This window comes from Crotalus tigris, unplaced genomic scaffold (genome assembly GCF_016545835.1).
Source record: "Crotalus tigris isolate CLP2741 ecotype Arizona unplaced genomic scaffold, ASM1654583v1 scf7180000023718.2468807, whole genome shotgun sequence".
Classification (NCBI taxonomy): Eukaryota; Metazoa; Chordata; class Lepidosauria; order Squamata; family Viperidae; genus Crotalus; species Crotalus tigris.
The window spans coordinates 556,297-578,583 of record NW_024100137.1 but is presented as its reverse complement, the minus strand read 5'-3'; the positions used below and the strand labels follow the sequence as shown (position 1 = coordinate 578,583).

General features: G+C 35.9%; 1 protein-coding gene across 7 annotated transcripts in view; it reads right to left on the bottom strand.

Moving 5' to 3' along the window:
- Positions 1-1,799: 1,799 nt before the first annotated feature.
- The window catches only part of ZNHIT6 (zinc finger HIT-type containing 6), a 42,584-nt gene continuing 22,096 nt past the window's right edge, over positions 1,800-22,287 (bottom strand). For 3 of the 7 annotated variants that reach the window (XM_039320972.1, XM_039320973.1, XM_039320977.1), the window contains exons 9-10: positions 13,912-14,048; positions 1,800-5,256 (exon numbers count right to left, since the gene is read on the bottom strand). In XM_039320972.1, coding sequence (XP_039176906.1) covers positions 5,180-5,256; positions 13,912-14,048 — 214 coding nt within the window. In that variant the 3' untranslated portion in view covers positions 1,800-5,179. The other 4 variants (XM_039320978.1, XM_039320979.1, XM_039320974.1 and 1 more) reach the window with 2 other exon arrangements.

The window sequence follows — 22,287 nt, the reverse complement described above, 5'->3', positions numbered from 1 at the left end:
AGAAAATGGTTACACCTAAACCACCAATTATGTGTCCTACCATAACTAGTGAGATATATATTAATTGTACATACAATATGTTTAGAAAGAAACAAAAAAGATGGAGGTAAAACTACCAGAGGCAGAATTAGGTATCAAAACTTGAAGAGTTAGCTCAGAAAGCAATTTGAAAATTAAATAATATTAAATAAGCATTTCAGTACTTTTTTAAAAAAAGTTCCTGACTTTATTTAAAAATAAATTGAACACCTATTTTAAAACACATATTTTGAAATTTTGATATGGTGGATTGTATTTGTCTACTGTTTTGGTAGGATAAGGGAATTCTTACAGCATAGTGAGTTGCGTAATAACCTACTATTACTATCAATAATAATAGTAATACTATTGAAATGTTACAAGTGGTGAGCAGCAGTGCTGCTATTTAATCTCTCTCCAATCCCCGTAACATATTGGCTTTCCCATACTGGGTAACCCAAAAGGAATGATGGGGAAGTGCTCATATGGTCCACATCTGGGTGATTCAGCAAATGTGACAGTAGATGATACTCCATTTTTTTTCCAGTTATGTAATACTTTAATTATTTTTCAGTTCATTTCAAATGTTGCTTCTTTCAAGTGAGTTCAAAAGTGACTTCATCAACAGGAAGACCAGTTTATTCGGTCTCTCCCTCTGCAAAAGATCTGACAAATAAGGACCACAGTTCCATTATGGTCAAGAAATATTTCTGATGACTCAGGCAAGACCTGACCCTCCTATCCTCCAGCCTTAATGGGTCCCAATTATTAATTAAAAGTATTACTAAACTGACCAGTTATCTCCATGAAAGCTTCCAATGAAAACACTGGGGAATCACTTAAAGCGAGTGCTGCTAATACTTTCTTAAACAGATTGTGGGCTCAATCATATAAATGATCTTCACATTCCTATTCCTTGGGATCCTCTGAACAGGCAGTTAATCTAATAAACAAGCTGGAAAACCATTAAAAAGTTTGGCTGCTGCTTTTGTATTTTTTTGTGGGTGGAACAACGAAGGGCTAGCTACACAACCCACTCTTCCCCCTTTTTATAAAAACAAGACAATAAAGTTATCATAATAAATAATATTTACTCACCCTTTAGACAAGGACAATGAGCTAATGTTTATTTAATATCTTGAAGCTACAAATGTACCAACCCAAGAGCTAAAGTTGCTATTACCGTAGCAGTTTTTCCAGTCTGTTATCCAATCTAACTTTAAATGACTCAGTTAATAAGATGCTCATCATTTCCCCAAGAGGCCACTGCACAGAGCCGTTAAGTAAGTTATTGAGATTTTAAGTTATTCATCCAAACTCGGTCAGCTGCTTTTTCATTATTTATTTGAAGTCCATCCTGAACCAGCATGTCCATTTGGCAGATAGTTATGGCACGTGAGAATCTTTTGCTTACTATAAAGGATTCTAATAATATTCTCCTTAATAATATGGTAATGTATGATAGATTGATTCACAGTCTGCTGAATGAGACACCCAAAATGCTCCTTATTAGCTCTATTTTTGGCTTGGACTGAAGTACTGAATGGGGTCTCCAGGACTCCACATTGTGGATCCTCTGCTATTCGGCATCTTTATCAATGATTTGAATCGTAGGATTGATGGATGCTTAGCAAGTCTGCAATTGACACAAAGCTGGGAAGTCTGGCTAATACTTATGAGAAGCTGTAAAGCGTTCCAGGCTGACTTGAGCTATGGGCTGAAATGAACAGAACGGAACTTAACAGCATCTAGACAGGAAAAATATAAGGCACAAGTGTAAGTTCAGCAAGGCTTGGTTTGGTATTTAATAGAAAAGGATTTGGATATACTTGTTAACCACAAGCAATATATGAACTAGAAGAGGGATACAGTTGCTGAAAGGGTTAACAATACCCTGAGATACATTTACAGGAGTCTAAATCACAGGAAGTAATTGTTCTGTTCCATTCTGCCCTGATTTGAGCACGCTAGTTCAGTGCACCCTTGTTTAAAAAAGCCTATGAGAAACTGGAGTGAGTTGAAAAATGGATTACCAAGATATAAATGAAGCCCTATGAGAATGTTAAAAGACCTGGGCATCTTTACCCTATAGCAGAGGTGACTGAAAGAAGAAATGATAGCAGTCTTCAAATATGTTAAGAACTAGCATATTGAAGAGGGAGTGGACTAATGTTCTATTCCTGAGGGCAAGACCAGAACTATAATTATAAGGAAGTAGATTCAGTGGCGAGTTCTCCTTCCCTGGGGGGGGGGGGGGGGTGTCATCAAAAATAGGTTGAGCATGCATCAGATATGCTGTAATGGAACCTGCACGGAATAGGTTATGATTAGAACATAGAATAACAAGGGTGGAGGGGTTTTGGAGAACTTCTAGTTAAGACCAGTTCAAGCTGGAGAGCTAAGCCAATCTGGTCAAATGGCTACCTAGTCTCTTCTTGAAAACCTCCAATGATAAGAGGTAAGCCATTCCCCTGATGAGGAATTGTTCTCATTATTAGGAAATTTCTCCTTAGTTCTAGATTAGATCTCTCTTTAATTATCTTCCACCTGTTACAGGTCGTCCTCGACTTACAACAGCTCATTTAGTGACAGTTCAATGTTACAACGGCACTGAAAAAAAGTGACTTACAACCTTTACAGCGTCCGCAAGCTCATGTGATCAAAATTCAGATGGTACATATGACCATTGCAGCATCCCGAGGTCAGATGATCACCTTTTACGACAACCAAATAGGCAAGCCAGATTCACTTAACAATTGGGTTACTAACTTATTAACTGCAGCGATTCCCTTAATAACTGTGGCAAGAAATGTTGTACAATGGGGCAAAATTTACTTAGGAAATGTCTGACTTAACAACAGAACTTTTGGGCTCAATTCTGGTCGTAAGTTGAGGACTACCTCTACATCTTATCCTGACCTCAGGTGTTTGGAGAATAAGTTGACACCCTCTTCTCTGTGATAGCCCCTCAAATATTACAATACTGCTATCATATCAACCCCAATCCTTCTTTTTGTTAGACTAGTCCAGGGATGGGCAACCCTGGCTCTTTTATGACTTGTCGACTTCAACTCCCATGCTGGCCCAGGAATTCTGGGAGTTGAAGTCCACAAGTCATAAAAGAATCAAGGTTCCTCACCCCTGAACTAGGCATACTATGTTCCCTCATATGGTTTAGCCTCATCTTTGTTGCTCTTCTTTGCACTCTTTCTAGTATCTCAACATTATGTATTCCGGTGACCATATCACTAAGATATCTTGTAACTCCATGAATTTATGCGATAGCCAGTAACTAAAAAATTTAGTAACATTTAAGTACTGTAGCTATAGGTCATTACCCCAGAGGCATGCCAGCATTGAGATGAACGGTTTGAACTAGTTTAGTAGTTCAATATCATACCGTTGCAAATAATTAGAGTAGTTTAGATTTTTCCAACTATTCTAGGTTTCTTCCCTACGTTCCAAAACTGGCACGTCGACAATGAATGACCCGAGAAGAACGACAAAGGCAACAAATGGATTAACTAGATTCTGACTCATGCTCCTCAACAACATTCCCCCACCCGCAAAATGCCCTGGGGTAAATATGTTTGCCACAGCAAATGGCAACAACTTGACTTTGAAAAAAATGAAGTGTCACATTTCTTCATTTTGTTGACTCTGCCAATACAGTTATCTTGTGTCTTCTTTAAAATAGCTAGAACTTTCTTGGAGTAAAACTGGGCTTTAGATGTGCTTGTGATAAAATATGTTAAAGGTCGCTGGGACCGTCCTTACTGTTAGTAGGGAATGCTGATGTCTAACCCTCTGTCTTCTTTATCTTTTTAAAAAAGCATTACGAGAAAACTTTAGTTGATCAAAGTTATGATGGTAGGAAAAGTCAGTATTTTTAACCCCTTAAGTCAGAGGTTTCCAACTTTTATCGTTTGGCGGACCGAAGGGAAAAGGTAGTGGAAGCATTTTACGTGCACCCGCACGCGCACAAATGGGGCTGTGAGTGCCCGCGTGACACTTGCTAACACTGCCCCATTTTTGCTGTGCGGGAGCTAGCACTGTCCCGTTTTTGCCGTGTGGTGCTGTTTTTGCCACGTGGCAACAGTGCTAGCGTGAATGGGGGTGAGTGCACACACACATGTGCGTGCACTGGCCAGTCTGTTCCATGGCCCGGTGGCCAGCAGGCCATGGGCCAGTAGTGGGCTGTAGGCCACAGGTTGGGGACTCCTGCCTTAAGGCATGTGGAAGATTTCACCCTGGAATAGTGGAGAAACATGAGTTAATTCATAAAATAAAATTAAAAAATTGATACATTGTGGGTTTGTGGAACAAAAAGGGAAGGATACAACAGATCTGAATTGAAGATAGTTAATTTTGTGGAGTGATACTGAATACAGACAGGAAAGTAAAGATGTAGGAAGAATTATGAATTATGAAAAGATATGTCAAAGAGTATCAACTGAATGATTGTGGGTTGATGCATGTTTTGCTCCCATAAATGGTTTTAATTGAAGATTTAGAGGAAAAAATTGTGAAAAAATGTGCAATACTGAGTTAATGCAATCAACAGGAAAAATATTCTATTAGGTGATGTGAATGAATGGATGACAAATGAAAGTACAGAAGAAGTGATTGAGCCATTTAGAAATATCTTGATGAATATCTACTTTAAAAAAGGTTTGCTTTGAATACCTGGTTTAAGTATAAAGAAAAGGAGTAAATACCATCTAAAAGCATGATTGAATGTTTGAATGTGATGAAAACCATAAATGATAGAACTATATGGAATTGTTAGCAAGTACTTGAAAACTGAGCAAGGAATAACATAAAGAAATGTGATGTCTACGTGATTCTTTAACATATTTATAATACATCAATAAGGTGATCTTGAAGCTATGTTGGTTAGGGACATGAACGTACAATATACTAACTGAAGTCAAGAAGTGAAAATAAAACAAGCTTGCAAATTCTATAAAACCCTATTACACACTTGATCTTTTAATCTTTATTTAATTTATTTGTTCAGTCTGTACTGCTTTTCAGTGATTATAGATTTTGATTTTTTTTAATACAAAAAATAACATTCAAAACAAATATACTTGCTGAATACGTCCTAAAAATGGTAAGTATAATATAAAATACTTCAATCTGTATTCCACTGATATCTTCAGGAGCTATCATGGATTTCCCCTTCTTCCTCAGAAGACCTTTCCTTAATCATGTCTTCGTTAGGTGTATTGATTTCTAAAGGGGAAAAAGAAATATATTTATACAGTTTTTGCTATTAATTCAATCTAGTTGCATCTGCTACTAATGTGCTTATCTATAAACACATCGTTATTGATAAATAGCTTGCCATAAGATGTACAAATATGGATTTTCTATAAAATTATAGTTCTCAAAATAATACAGGTAGCCCTCATTTAGCAAGTGTCTTGTACAACAACTCTTCAAAGTTACCATGGTGATGAAAAAGTGACTTTGGGACCCATCCTTACATATAAGCCCTTCCCAGGTCTGTAAAACAAAGGTAAGCTGAAGTACGATCATAAGCACAGTCTCTGTTTCACTTAGCAAGCACTTCACTGAACAACTGAGTTGCTTGTCCCAAATTGTGTTTGCTAAATGAGGACTACCTGTAAAGCACTGCTAACAGTTAAAAAAAAGGTTCTGTTATCCTCTGATCAATTAAGATAGTTTCAAATCTTTAATCTAGAGGATCAAGCTACCCTCACCAATTCCACTCCTTACTCCTTGCACACCCTCCCCAATCCTTGCCACACTTCTTGTATACTCCCTTGTTCCCTCCACTACCTGGCAGCAGCCACTTATTTGCCTACTGGCTTCAGACTTGTAATTTCTTATGGTCCCACTGATTTTGCTTGTGCAGGGAGAAAATCAATGGGGAAACTGCAGGGAAGGTTGCAAGTTGCTTGGGTAAGTGTATCCCTCTCCTGCACACCATTCCCCAATCCCCCTACATTCATGCTGGCCTCACACATCTTCAGGGACCCTCCTGACCCACGCAACATCCTCGTGCACCTCTCCAACCTGTGCTGCACCCTTGCTACACTTCTCAGGCTTTTGGGAAGCTTGCAGGAGATATTAGCAATCACAACTAAGTTTAAACTGCTGGCTTCCCCAATGAATTGTGGAATATTGTGAGGTAATTTGGAAATGACAATCACATTTCCTGCTCTGGCTTGTGGGAAGCCTCCACAACTTTTAAACATTTCTATTCCAGGGGAGTAATGTGTCCCAGATTTTAGACACATTCTAAAAGCTAGCCACTTAAGGTACCTTGGTACAAAAAAAAAATGTTGTCCTACGATGTGCTGTTTGCTCAATTTAAAATTACAGACAGCAGAGTTTTAATAGTATATAGATAGTATATGTCAAATCAGCTCCCCACCCCCCAAAATCAATTCTGCAGAACAATCAAATGTCCCTGATTATCCAAAGCAGTTCCTTAAGAGCTGATTTCTAGAGGCTCACTCATCCTCTACTACTCTATGGCTCAGAAGTACCAGAAAGTAATAATACCAAAGTAGTAGTAGATGTTCTGTGGGTTTGGTCAGGCTTCATGAAAAGAATTTCCATTTCTGATAAAGATCAGCATTCCTTTTACTATATTTAAGTCCTAAAAATATTAATAATTACTGTTTTATCCAAGATGATTCCTCCCTTCTCGTATTATTATGTATGCTGGAAAGGTATGGGCAGAAGTTCTGTGAATACAGTTATGACATTTCGGGCAAAAACTAAATATGATTGCTATGCCAGAGAAAACCTGGTATTTCCTTTTACTGCAATTTATTCTGATAATTTGATATTTGGTGTCTGAAGTCAGGCTTTAATGTCAAAAACTTCTGTGATGTGAATCCTAATGATTGGAATTTCAGAATCACGTTGAATTTCAACGTTTGCCTCAGATGGAAGGGTGATTTGGATCATTATTCAGAAAATGACCTTTCATTTATTTGAGATTGCTACTTGTCTATTTAGTCTCCTAGAATTCTGTCTGTTCAAAGAAATAAGGAGATTTGAAGGTTTGCTGAAAGAGATTATTTGTTGATCTGATATTACCTCAGGAGCAACTTTCTTTTTCTACTGTATATTCTACTGGCAGAAGAATGCCGGGAAACCGATAATATGATATCACCTGACAGTGATTTTATTAACTACCTTGCCTAATTTCAAAATTGTTTAGCTATAGAAGCCTTGAAATCTTGGAATACAAAAAAAAAAAAAATCTTAATGGAGAAGACCTGATCTAAGTGATTTTAAAATGTTTATCTAGTCATAAGCATTTTGGCTTTCATGGCCCAATCGGAATCAATTGTGTCTTCTATTTACATTTTTTTCTGATTCTTCTTGCAGTGAGGAATGTATAAATTATGTACTTCTGTTTCAGGAGATTTAGAAGTTCTGATTTTCCTTCTCTCAACACATTAGTGAACCTTGCCACTGTATTGTTTTACTGATGTAGAAGCAGAATCTTTGCACTCTAAAATTAAAGGATCTAGAGCAGGGGTAGGCAACCTTGGCTCTTTTATGACTCGTGGACTTCAACTCCCAGAATTCCTGAGCCAGCATGTATAGTTATATATAGGTAATCCTTGATTTACAACCACAACTGAGCCTAAGATTTCCATTGCTAATCAAGACTGTTGTTAAGTGAATTTTGTCCCATTTTACGCTTTTCTTGCCAATTATGAAGTGAATCACTGCAGTTGTTAAATTAGTAACACTGTTGTTAAGTGAAGCTGGCTTCCCCTTTGATTTTGCTTGCAGAAGTTCTCAAAAAGTGATCACATGACCCCAGACACTGCAACCATCATAAATATATGCCAGTTGCCAAGCATCCAAACAAGATCATGGGGATGCTACAATGATCAAGTGAGAAAAACAGTCGTAAGTTACTTTTTTCAGTGCTGTTATAACTTTGAATGGTGACTGTAATTCAAGGGCTACCTGTAATTAAAACAGAGAACCTGAAAAAGACCCAAATAAATTTGATGTGAATACAAAGATGAGTCTTTATGATGTTGTGTCAATTATTTGCAGCAGAATGAAATTATTTTTTTTTCTCACTCTGAGTTTCCAAGTTAATCAAGGCACAGAAAATGCACACTATCAGAATGACACATTATTAATAGATGTTGTACAATTCCCATTTTCTAAAATGGGAAACATAGGATACAGGAGGATCTAGACAGACTTGAACATTGGGCGCTATCTAACAAAATGAAATTCAATGATGAAAAAAGTAAGGTTCTACATTTAGGCAAGAAAAAACAAATGTACAGGTACCTTGCTCAATAGTAGTAACTGTGAGAGGGACCTCCGAGTCCTAGTGGACAATCACTTAAATATGAGCCAGCAGTGTGCTGCAGCTGCCAAAAAAGCCAACACAGTGCTAGGCTGCATTAATAGAGGGATAGAATAAGATCACGTGAAGTATTAATACCACTTTACAATGCCTTGGTAAGGCCACACTTGGAATACTGCATCCAGTTTTGGTCACCACGATGTAAAAAAGATGTTGAGACTCTAGAAAGAGTACAGAGAAGAGCAACAAAGATGATTAGGGGACTGGAGACTAAAACATATAAGGAACGGTTGCTGGAATTGGGTATGTCTAGTTTAACGAAGAAAATGACGAGGGGGGACATGATAGCAGTGTTCCAATATCTCAGGGGCTGCCACAAAGAAGAGGGAGTCAAGCTATTTTCCAAAGCGCCTGAAGACAGGTCAAGGAGCAACAGGTGGAAACTAACCAAAGAGAGAAGCAACCTAGAACTAAAGAGAAACTTCCTGACAGTTAGAATAATTAACCAGTGGAACAACCTGCCTCCAGAAGCGGTGAATGCACCAACACTGGAAGTTTTAAAGAAGAAACTGGCAGCCATTTGTCCGAAATGGTATAGGGTTTCCTGCCTGAGCAGGGGGTTGGACTAGATGATCTACAAGATCCCTTCCAACTTTTTATTACTATTATTATCATTATTTCCAAAATCTGATGGGAGTTTCAGCTTCCATGCTAATCTTAAATAAGACTTAAAAGAGAAAAAGAAAGAAAGGGAACAGAGTTATTTCTAAGAAAGCTTGCAGTACATTTTCTCATGTTTCATTCCCATCGAGAAGGCTTTCTAAAAGGAAAATGAAGCATTTCAAAAATTTAGCTTAAATTATGCACTTCACTGCATAATCAGATACTCTATTCTTTTCGGCCACTACAGAGGCCACATATCTACTTCAAGGGGAAAGATATCTTCAGTGAAAAAAATTGGCCTAGACAGTTGTGTAGTAGAAACTTTCTGAGCATGCTTTTTTTCTAACCCAAAGAGTGATGGAAAGCAATTATGTAAAGGGGCTCAGGATTCTGCTTGTCAGCAGGAAAGCCTTTTGAAAACCGAACAGAAACTTGGTCTGGGGGCAGAATCCTCCAAAAGAAAGACTGAGTTGAAAATGGGCCAAGCACTGAGGAAAAAAAAAATTCAAATAATCTCCTCATGCAGTCAAAATGGGTCAGCATCTTGGAATGTTGCCAACTCCTTCATTCTAAGCTCCCTCCTTTTTTTCCCTAGTCATGTCACTCAAAAAAGAGCTATTATAAAGAAGTTGGGGGGGGGGGATCCAGACGTCAAACCCGGCGGTGCTTTCCCTTTTTCGTTGTCTAAAGAATACTTTAGTAGGTCTGCCGGCAAAGACAGACTTTCAAAACAAAAATCAGGACAAAAGCTTTTAAGCTATAAAGAGATTCCTTTGTTTTCTGTTTCTTACACAGGGAAAAATTTTCTGCCTTCTGTGGGATTGTTCCCCAATAAGTTTTGCCGTCATCATCATCGTCATCACACCATCACTATGATGACTTGTCTTGAAGTCAAATGAGAACTGAGGACCGATCCCTGTCTTCTAAATGGAAGATCTGAAAAATATCTTTAGGGCATGGAAAAAAGAACTTTTCCATTCTTACTGTCCTCTTTATTTTGCTGTTAAAACTATTTCTATAATCAAAGTAAAGAAATATGAAAATGGAAGAAATGCCCTTAAGCTTCTCCTAAAGAAACTATTAACATGTGACGTAGGAACTCTCATGCCCTCAGTTGGGAAGTCAGCAACGTAAAAATGTCTCTGTTCCAACAGGTTCACTGAGATATGGGTTATCTGCCATGGGCCATCTCCATATCTGAGAAGAGTACACTCAATCATAAACCCAGGATGCTGCAGAGATACACTGCCTTGTGTTTTGGAATGACAATTGATGTATTATTTATCTGATAGAAACATAAACTGTCCCCCCCAGCAACAACTGTGACTGTGACTGCTAAAGATTTGCAATTATCTTGAAAAAGTTTATCTTGTTTTGCTCAACATAAAAGGGTTTCTCAGTTCTGACAGATATACGTACATACAAATTATGCACAAATATATAATGAGAGAATCACTTCCACAGATTTATGACTGAAGGAAATCTCCAGCTGCGGTTTCAGCTGAAATAAAAATGTTTAGCCTGCCAAGTTGGGGACTTTGCCCAGGATTACTTTCTTTCTTTTGCTATTTTTCCTTAAGAGGTCATCTAAAATTCAGGCTTGTCTTCCTTTCAGGGCAATATCTTTGTGGCAAAAAGTGACAGAAATAAAAAATAATGACATAATTATGTTTCACTGCGAGTATTAAGAAAGCAACATAAGCATTTTTTCAGTTATAACATCTAATAAAATAATTTTGTCAGATGGTATTGCATTAAGGATTCTCTTAGATTTCTAATTCATGCAGAAAACTGTTGAATCCTGATATTTCTGCACATTTCAACATAGTGCTGTGGAATGGGAGCCAAAGATATTGTAATAAAGACTGCCTAATGCCTGGCTGTTGATGTCATAGTGTGATCACTCATTTCCTGATGTGCTCATCACCCGGATCCTTCTGTGTTCCAGCTTACCCCAATTCTCCTTTTGTAGCTTTATTAATTCTTTCTAGACTGTGGCCGAGTAATTTTACATATAGACAGGAATCCACACTCCCTACTGAAACAGAGCTAATGGAAAACTTACAAGAAACAGAACAAAAACCTATGGTGTATCAAGAATAGAAAAAATGGTTTTTCTGTAAAATTTATCATTTCAGCTAGATAGCCATACAAGTGGGGTTCTCCCTTATCTTCTGTCAAAGAATTTATGCGAATTCAGAGATTCACCACATGCTGGCAATAGTATCATTACTGTTGAAATGAGTGAGTTTCCTTTAAAATGTATTTGCTGCTAAATTTCCCATAGTTAAAGTTATATTTAAAGCTGACTGGAAATCTATCACAGCTAGCATAACTTTTATCTTTTTAGTGCCTTTGCATCCTCTCCTCTTTCTGGATATCTGTGCTGGTTAGACAGATCCTATGCTCTTCCTTTGCATAGTACTAATTCACCTTTATTCCATAAAGACAGAAGTTTCAGGCAATCAATCTTATCCTATCCTAAGATAGGACAGGATTACTCAATCCTATCAAATTCAAATTCAATTTGCATCCTTTTTGGTGCCCTTCAGTCACCTTGGAGCATATTAACTATTCAGGAGCCCAAGACTGCATAATAATAACAATAACAACAATCATCATCATCAAGTTGGAAGGGACCTTGGAGGTCTTCCAGTCCAACCCCCTGCTCAGGCAGGAAACTCTATACCAATTCAGACAAATGGTTGTCCAGTCTCTTTTTTTTTTAACTTCCAATGTTGGAGCATTTACAACTTCTGGAGGCAGGTTGTTCCACTGATTAATTGTTCTAACTGTCAAGAAATTTCTTCTTAGGTTGCTTCTCTTTTTCATTAGTTTCTATCCTTTGCTTCTTGTCCTGCCTTCAGGTGCTTTGGAGAATAGCTTGACTCCCTCTTCTTTGTGGCAGCCCCTGAGATACTGGAACACTGCTATCATGTCACCCCTAGTTCTTCTCTTTAAACTAGACATACCCAATTCCAGCAACCATTCCTTCCTATGTTTTAGCCTCCAGACCCCTAATTATCTTTGTTGCTCTTCTCTGTACTCTTTCTAGAGTCTCAACATCTTTTTTACATCATGATAACCAAAACTGGATCCACTATTCCAAGTGCGGCCTTACCAAGCCATTATAAAGTGGTATCAACACTTCACATGATCTTGATTCTATCTCTCTGTTATTGCACCTAGCACTGTGTTGGCTTTTTTGGCAGCTGAGTACACTGCTGGCTCATATTTAAGTGATTGTCCCCTAGGACTCCAAGATCCCTCTCACAATTACTACTACTGAATGTGGTAGTACCTATACTGTACCTGTCTATATGGTTTTTCTTGCCTAAATGTAGAGCCTTACATTTTTCACCATTGAATTTCATTTTGTTAGATAGAGCCCAATGTTCAAATCTGTCAAGATCCTTCTGTATCTTAAGCCTATCTTCTGGACTGTTGGCTATTCCTGCCAGCTTGGTGTCATCTGCAAAGTTGATCAGTTTCCAATGTATCTCCTTATCCAAATCACTGATGAAGATGTTGAAGAGCACTGGACCCAGAACAGAGCTCAAAAACTTTCTTTGTGCCCTAGCCGTATGATTCCTCAAGTGTGCTCTGTGGTGACTTGGGGCACTGAAGAAAATTCACAGGGGTGCCACAGGATATTTTACAACTTAAAAAATTATTTGCAATATGCAAATAATGCTTTTACATTGTAAACCTCCCAGACAGTACTATGGGGCAATGTATAAGCCTAAAATACTACTGCTATGCTGTTGCTATTAATAAATAGAATAGTTGGTAAGTTTGCTTTGGCATTGTGGGATGTCATGTCATACAGTTTGAAAATTAAGGATTTTCTGAGACAAGAAAGTTTGGGAACCCATTTTTTTTCTCTCCCACCAAGCCTAATTTCAACATTAGTAGCTTCCTGCCCTCTTCTTTCTCATGTCAACTTTCTTTCCTTGTGACAGATTCTGTGTATAAAAAACATTATTTTGTTTATCCCCCAGCTCTTTCTCAGTCTCAGATTGTATGACAAATGCAGTTTATATGTTTGAGAGATCATGTGATAGTATGTCAGAGAGTATATATACTTTATCCATTCCATTACACTAATTCTATACTACTAGTCAACTTTTATTAAGACCTTTTAGTTATTGCTGAATTGCTATGAACATCCCTGAGTTTAATAGTTTAATAGCACCTGAAGGGACTCTGGGTTCTCAACTGGATTTTAATGGTTTCATCCTACAAGAATCAGAATTTATAGCCAGATATAACTTGAAAATTTGAAGTCCTGTGTAAGCATTCAAAGTATATAGACTTCCAATTAAGAAGGACATTTGTTCTGGAAAACTGCTGATTTTAACACAATGCAACATTGTCTGGAAGAATGTTTGCAAGGCAGCTGTCCTATAAAATTCGAAATAATAGAAAATACTTATAGTTTGGGTTTTAGATTTTGCCTGTGGTTTGTTCTCCAAGCTTGTTTCAATATAATTTTTGATCATTTCGTTCAGAAATTGGTCAATCAACAAGAGCACCAATCAGCTGCTCAGAATTCAAATATAGCACCAAACAAACAAACAATTGCTTGACCAACTGACCATATTGGCACACAAGACATTTATAAGCTAAGGAGACTAGGACAAGAAAATCCTGCTGATGATGTTACCTAGCTTGGTAATGAAAAATTCAGAAATTATACTGAAACAAGCTTGGAGAACAAACCACAGCCCAAACCTATAAAATTCAATTACTTAGAAATCAGATCCGTGATATCTTGATATATTTCCCACAAAACAAATGAGCAAATGTTTTGGCATCATCATCATCAAAACAACTCTTCATAGACCACTACCTAAATACATTATTCTCTGCATCAAATATTATTTAGAATATGCAACAAATACCTTTGTTCACATTCTGGCCAAGAATCACCATATCTGTTGTGAATTTCCGCAATACCACATGCAAAGTTGGATATTCAATGACAACCTTCCCTTTCAAATTGTCTAGAAGGCTTTTATGGGCATCCAATTCTTGATACCTTTTTGAAAGGATAATAAGCACAATAAGTATTATATAGGGATTTCATTATTCCAACATAAAAATAAATGTCTTGAGCACAAGCGTACTATATCAATATCTTTGAAAATGCAAAAACAATATGACATTTTTTTCAGAAACAAATATTCACTTCTCTTATCAGATGTCAGCCTTTAAAAAAGTTGACAGGTTTGCCGATTAAACTTCAGCTTTCTAGGACATGTGAAAATATGTTTAGTATTCTGGTGAGTCACTCTCCAAGACATATTTTTATGCAATGTTAATTCACCCTGTATTCCATAGAGACATGTATTTCAGGCAACCAATGGAAAATCCCTAAAATTTATTCTGAGGTAGTAATAAACCTTTTACAGCTCAACATTCCATTGCAACGTGCAATTCCATATTGTTGGCCTTTAAAAACAGTCCATTTTTAGGATGTTCCAACATAAGTTTTTTTTTCCTTTTCCAACTACAGGAATGCCTAATTTGGGCTTTGCTTATGATGTTGAAATAACTTAGCTATGTAGCATTTTCTGAGAGAAAGGAGGAACGGGGAGAGTTACAACTATTTTACTTAACGTTTCTTTAGTAAAGAGAATGCCTTGGAGTAAATATATATCACATTTCAGATTTTCAAGCCATAAAACCTTAATCAATGGATTTAAATTTTGAAAAATATCTTTTTTAGGATTTTCTCCAATGGCAAGAATACTTTTAGCATTTTTATTATAATTCTTGCCAAATTTCAACTAACTCAGGTGGATGTATCTTGAAACAGTAGGCCATTTTTTTCTGATAAAAACGTAGACACATTTCTTATTTAGTTTTTGTTTGAAATAAAATAAAATGGAAACAGTAATTTAGGTGATCAAATCCAATCCCACTGTTCAGTTCAGGAATAAAATCAATCTGTATTCATAGAAAAGCATACACCTACATTAAGCATGATTGTATAGCTAACATAAGGAATAATTTGGCCATTTCATTTTGTTTTACATATTGTATAGGCTGCCTAACACCGAAGACTCTGGGTAAGTTACAATATGCTGAAATTATGTGCAGCAGTAGAAATGAATCAGAATGATAAAAACAGTAATGTTATAAGAGAGAACTATATACAATGCTTGAGATTTTTCCTCCTACATGTATATTTTCTACATGGAACACAAATTAAAGTCCTCTACTATAATTTCATGCGGGATCTGTTAGTGCTAAAATGCACCAAACGGATACATTGAGATGCCCATTTGTTGTTTATTTAATCCTTTATCTAATGTGAATTATAATGACAGCCAAAGATAGACCATGTAGTATGAATTGAACACACTCAGGTGGAACATAAATAAAACTGATACTGAGGTAGGTAGGATTACAAGTGCATCTCCTACAACTCCATGCAAATAAAACAAATGACACAGTAGTTTTACTTTACTCTTTTGCTGTGCTGGGTTTCGTTCTGCAGGAAATTGTATCACAAGATAATCCAACACTTGCAATTTAAAGACATGTAATTTCATTTCATTTCTAGAATTTATTGAATCTAATAACTCACCATTATTGGCAGCTTATCGGATCTAACCGCCCACCAAACAAGAAAAATTACTCTAATGACTTTGTTTCTGTTATGTCTAATTACTTGAGTATCAAAGCAAAATAATGTTACTGCCTTAAAAAAAGTTGCAAGGTAGCCATATAGCTGAAAGCTATAAAACTTTTTAAAGAAGTTTTATCCCTATATCTCATTGGGTTTTCTAGATATAGATGGGGCCCCTAAGTTGAAATAATAGAAAATACTTGTAGCTTGGTTTTTTTTATGTTGGCAGTGGTTTGCTCTCCAAGCTTATTTCAATTTAGTTATATACTAAATAGATAGATGGGCCCATAAGTTATATACCATTAGAGAAGCAGAAAGAAGATCAGAGAATTATCTCAGGAATAAATTGCTCTTTCAATTTCCCAATAATGAACTAGCAATATTAAGCAAAGCACTCTATGGACCAAATTTTGAAAGTTTAATTAATATACAATAAAGTTCACAGAACACTGTTACATAGCAACATGATACTGCTGGGAAGAATTAGTGGTTGTTTGTTGAAGCAGAATTCAAATTGCAATACTCTAACTTTGTAGTTTAATCCTGAACTCCCCATATCAACAACTGCAAACTGAATTCCCCAAAGAAAAATTCCATTTATTCGTTTATTTACAATTACCCAAATGACTTTGATCTTTGATCTAACACCAATTCCATACATAGGGTACCATTTTTCTCCCTCTGGGACTATGCATTCATGGCAATAAGTAAACATCAATAGAGTATTTATAAATAACTGTAATAATTTGTATTTAGCCATTTTTTTTACAATTACAAATATACAAACTACTACACTTCAGAATAAACTTCTCATAGGAAAATAATGAGAATGTCAATGCCTCAAACCCCAAATTAACAGACATAAATTCCTAAGAGAAATTATAATTATTAAATAACTACCATGCTCTTAAAATGATTGTGGGAGCTGGGAGTTTGAGGGATTCAGAAGGCACCAGGTTGTCCTTTTCAATGTCAAATATGCAATTATCCTAATCTGGACTAGTATAGATTATTTCTGCTATAGAATTCCTTAGCAATAACGACAGGGCACAGGTTAATATTTTTGATAAACTTTGCAGAGTTAGAGTTTAATGATCCAAATTCAATTAAAATACAGTACTGCAACTTGCTTTTCCTGGTTGGAAAGAAAGAACTTTATGCAAGAGTTACTTCCCTTAAATCCAACTTCAATCATCAGGAAAATAATTTGGTTTATTTATTTTTTTACCTCAAGTAATTATGACCAGTTCTTCCTAAACCCATTTTTTTAAAAAAAGGATAAGAGTATTTTAAATTCAAAGAGTGCTTTCATAACATTTGGAATGGCACATGAGGAGAAACATATTTGCAGATTTATTTACAGTACTTTAATACAAAGTACGGCGGTACCTTTCCACTGGCAAGAATCTCCACGCATTCTTTTCTGATTAAGCAAACATTTACCACCAAAAGGCTAAAGTCATTCACATGCCACAATACACTTTCCATTATCTCATGTTTTAGACAAAACATCCTTAGCGTCCAGCTTGGCAGAGCATAAAACATTTGTACTTTAAACTATTTTATGATAGTAAATTATTCAAGTGTTAGATCACCAAGGCCTAGTTTTAAGTAAACTTTATTGGTTGACAGACAGGGACAACTTCTGGCTAATACCCAAGGCCTCTGGTAGAGTGTGAAGAGCTAAAGAACTGTAAGAGAGGAGAAGAGTTTACAGTAATGTTACTAACTAAACTTATTGCCCTGTTTTAGTTTTAATTCCTTGGTTAACCCTTTCTATTAAAATATACTATTCTCTTTACTATAAATTTATTCAGCATTTAAATAAGCCTTGAAATACGTTGTTTATTCAATTTATCATCAATTCTACCACAGATTTTCAACATTGCTAAAACAACAAACCTAAATTAGGTATTTCAAAGTAAACCTCAGAGATGACAATGTTAGATTTGACAGTTTTTCATATTATAAGAAACCACCTCACCCCCCCCCCCACAGCTTTTATAACAGAGCTTTATCTCTTACATTCTTGTTGACATCTAATTTCCATATTCAGCAGGAAGGAACAGATGAAAGGAAACTAAGAAGAGACCAGAAGGTTATATATTAATCTTTAGCTAATCATGTTTGGCTAAATATAACAGTTATTTACTGCTGGATCATAATTTGCAGTCTTTAGTGCTGTGTTAGTTCATTTGATCTACAGCTTTGTCCTTGTCTTTTAAAGCTTTAGCTTCCTTCTCTCTTTGACATTCATTTTTTTCAAAAACTGGTTACCATCTGCTCTGTCTCTTTCAACCTGGGCTTTTTAAGCTTCTTAATCTTCTCCCAATTTGACAGGCAATTTTCTGAGATAAATGAAAAATGCAAAGGTGTTGTTTAGCTCACTTCAATCTCTCCTAATTTTAGTTTTCACAGTACCCATGGTAATAAAGGTGAATTTTTTTTGTGTGTCTCCTTATACAAAAGGGTCTTTGTTAGCTTCTAATATTTTACTTTATAGATGATGCTATTTCTACTGAATTTTGAAAATATATACCCTGCCTCTCTGTCATAATTAAGATAAATAGGTAATTATTTTTAAAATAATTTTAATGAAGTTTTTAGTGACCACTAAACAAATTCAAAATAAACCAGAAGGTACCGGGGGAAGGGGGGGGGAGAGTAAAAACTGTAGCCTCCAACCTTCAGCACACCAAGCATAAGCTAATATAGTAACTTTTTATTCCTTTTATAATTACCTTTTCTTCCCAGAGCCTAACATTTATCTATTGTATGTGCAACCCATAAATTGTCTTTTTTTAAGTTCTGCTTCAGTAAATGGTCCAGTACACGTTATCAGAAATATTGTGCAAATTGTTTAACTCTGATCAAATAGTACAATTTTAAATCCTTTCTTTTCGCTCCTCATAATCTTTGTCCTGTAAATCATTCCAATGGCATTGTAGGATTTAATCTTTCATTAATCTCTAGCATTCAATAAGAGTTTTAATCATGGAAATTTTGTGGCTGATGATAAAGATAAAAATCTTATGGAGTTGCTCATCCGATCTTGCAGAGTATTCAGATGAACACTGTGTGTTTGGGAAAAGAATTCTTGTGTAAGAATTTAAAAAAATATTCTGATATCTGCATATACTGACAAAAAAGGCTCCTGAAGGGAGTCACAATCTGTCACCATTACATTTTACAGACCAGTCCTCAAGGAAATGAATATTGTGAATTTGGGGACCAGGTGTGTAACATTTCATATGATTCAAGAAAAAGACTTATCTACTTATTTCCTTATTTGCTATATTTGTATCTTCACCTTTCCCTTAGAAATTCAAGGGGGCATACAAAGTTATTCCAATTCTTCCCTCCACCATAGCCCTGTGAGTAAGTCAGGCTGGGAGAAAATTACTGCTCAAAGCCACTCAATGACTTTTCATCGCTGAAGATGAAGAAGGTGGATAAACGTAGGTCTCTCTGGTGCAACCATGATCACTGTATTAGACTTGGTCTCAAAAGCCAGTGCATTATTAATAGAGTATGTTCTATTAACAATAATGTACAATGTTTGACTTCATTTCATGAAGTAGGAGGGTAGAAAGAACAAAGAAGAGATATACATAACACTTACAATTCCTCTCATGTATTAATTCAGAGGAGCTGCATTACAGCAGAGATAATAACTAACAGATGGACATTCATTCCTAAGTAGTGAACAAACCTTCCTTGTGGTTATGATTTCTGAACTAGAATACAGCAAGATTTACTCCACAGTTGTACAGCAAGGGAAAAAGCTACACACTGGATTGTAAATTTAGTTTATATAACTTACTTTGAAATTTTGTCTGTATGTTTGCCTCAATACTAATTTAAACAGGGTGGAAAAATTAAATTATCTATCTTTTTCAAGATGATTTTTAAAGAACACTGGCACTGAATGATTCTTTGGCTGAAATCCACATAACAAGAATTCAAACACTAAATAAATGCAATTTCCTGAAAACACAGACACTTTGTCAACTGAATTACCAACTATTTTCCCTCAGCTAACCTCTTTAACCACTTCCATACTTCTCAACTGAAGTTGAAGATCAACGCTTTTGGATGGAGTTTTGTGAGAAGAAAAGAATCATGTTAGTTATCTTCACCTCTAAACAACAATTCTTTTCCTTCATATAGTCTACACTACCATAATGTGAAGAATGGCACTTTTTAACTCTTTCATAAAGGATCGTGCATATGTTTATAATGCAATGAACCATGATATTCATATTTTACTTAGGTAAATTACAATATTGCTGAAGAAAAAGGTTCCTACAGAATGTATCTAGATTTGAAGACATTTGTAGAACAGATGTGGGTTGTAAAACATGCCATGAATGTATTCTTAACACATGAAAGTAGTTGGCTATGCTACTTCAGTGACTGTTTAACCCAATTTCAGACACACAAATACACTTTGAACATTTCAAAAATGTGACCCAGAGAAGGAAAATGTTGAGACTTGGCTTTAACTATTATAACCACAGTAGCTTGAAAATTCAGTTATAAAAAATCCCCCTAAAACATTCATTTATGCAATAATTCCATTTTTAAAATTGCTTAAGACAATTAAAATTAAGGTACCTCAAATATGTTCCTTTTACAATTATAAGGTCAACAGATTTTAGAAGGAAAATCATAAAAAAGAGGGATCCTCCTGGAAAGTAGTTGCTCAATTTTGGTGCATTTACCAAGAAGACCATGTTTTGAGTTGCTATCCATCTGCTTTAAATGCCAGTGGAATAAAGACAGCTTTACAAAGATTATATAATACATATGAGAGAAAAACAGACCTGTTAAGATTGATTTACATTCTTTATGGCCTGAACAGAATTGTAAAGGCACTTTCCACTTGCCGTGCAAACCAATGACCATTTTCTGAATTTACTAACTATGGTAAGCAGCATATCACAGCTGTAGTCTGAATTAAGTGCAACGTCTGATAATATTCAGAATTAGGCCAAGAGGATAAATGATAATAATTCAATCTGGATATCAGTGAAATGTACATTTTTATGAGTGTGACATTCTTATTCAGAAAAGGGTGAACAAGCCATAAAAAAAATTGGAAAAAAAAAGCATTCTTCCTGTGAATTGTTGCCACCAGGGTCCTTAATATCCAAGAATAACACTAAATCTAAGGATACAAAAACTTAGTCTTAACATGGAATAGAATGCCACGAAACACTTGAAAAGTTAATTACCAATTCTACTAATAGTCAGATTTATACCAGGGTGTTAATCATGTATTTGTTGGTTGCTGACTTAAGAAATACTTATCATGTGCCTTAATATGGCTGCTAGGCTTGGGCAGGGCAGAAGGCGTACAACACAGTGCATCTAGGCAAGTTACTGAAAATTAGAATGTAGCTATACCAAACTGCTGATTGTCCTTTTTTTACACAAAGATTTTAAACTCATTGCTACTTCTCCCCGCTCTTCCCACATTTCAGTTAATTCTTTGCCCTTCTTGACCAACAAGTGAGCAATTTCTCTTTCAAACAGTATTGTTTTCTACTCTTCTTGAAGCACCAAAGGGAAAAAAAGAGAAAGTTTAACGCAAGGTGCGAAGTACAGAAATGTGACCGGATTTACAGTGCAAGTCATACATACATAGATAGTAGGAATTCAGGCTCCTGGTCTTATTAAAAAACCTGAAAAGGATGAAAATAACTCAAGCCATCTGCTACCTTGATGTAAAACATAGATCTGTAAAGACTCCAACAAAGTTTAAAAGTCACAGACCTGGGAGCAAAAGTCTGAATAAGGAAAGATAACAGTACAACATCCAATATATGTATTTCAGAGAATAAGACCAAAGTTCATGAACAAGCTCATTCAGAAATGATCACCAATGAAATAATAAAGAATAGCACCATCATTTCACTCATTAAAGGTTGCTTTAATGAATGCCACAGGGCAATGGGACTGAAACTCAGGAATGTGTATAAGTAGTAAAATATGCAAAACTGAGGCACAATAGGAGGAAATGCAGCAAGTTAGGAAGTCCCAGAAAACAGTATCATTAACTATTCATACAACTTCCTTTTCAAATGTAATAATACATAACAGGGCCTGCAGAGACCATAAGGAATCTTTTAAAAACTAATATGAAACTGAAAGGAATAGAAAAGGTTCATATCTTCTTAGGAAAAATTAAAATTAATTGAATGGATAGACTGGAATTAAATATTCTAAAAGGAAATAACGTTGATAGAGAAAGGATAAACACATTCCTTGGTTAACAACTTGTTTGCAGTTGTGTATGTTCAATCTTATTTTGCATTTACTGAAACAAAGCATTTCCCAAGTTGGCACTCTCCATATGTTCTGGCTCCACAACAACCAGCATTTCCATCCAAGATGGTTGAAACCTCTGGCAGTTGTAGTCTCCTAAGAAAGGAAAGGCGCTATTAAGGCATGCAGTATATTTTTTGAGTAATCCAATGTTTATTATTGCTATATATTCTGAATATATAGCATATATGGTCACACAATCTAAAACTACTCTAATGTAAATATGAGATATGGTGTCGCCATTAACTAACACAAACTTCTTGGAAATGCCCCTTTAGTTAGAAGTCTACAATTTTTAATTTATACAGTTGAT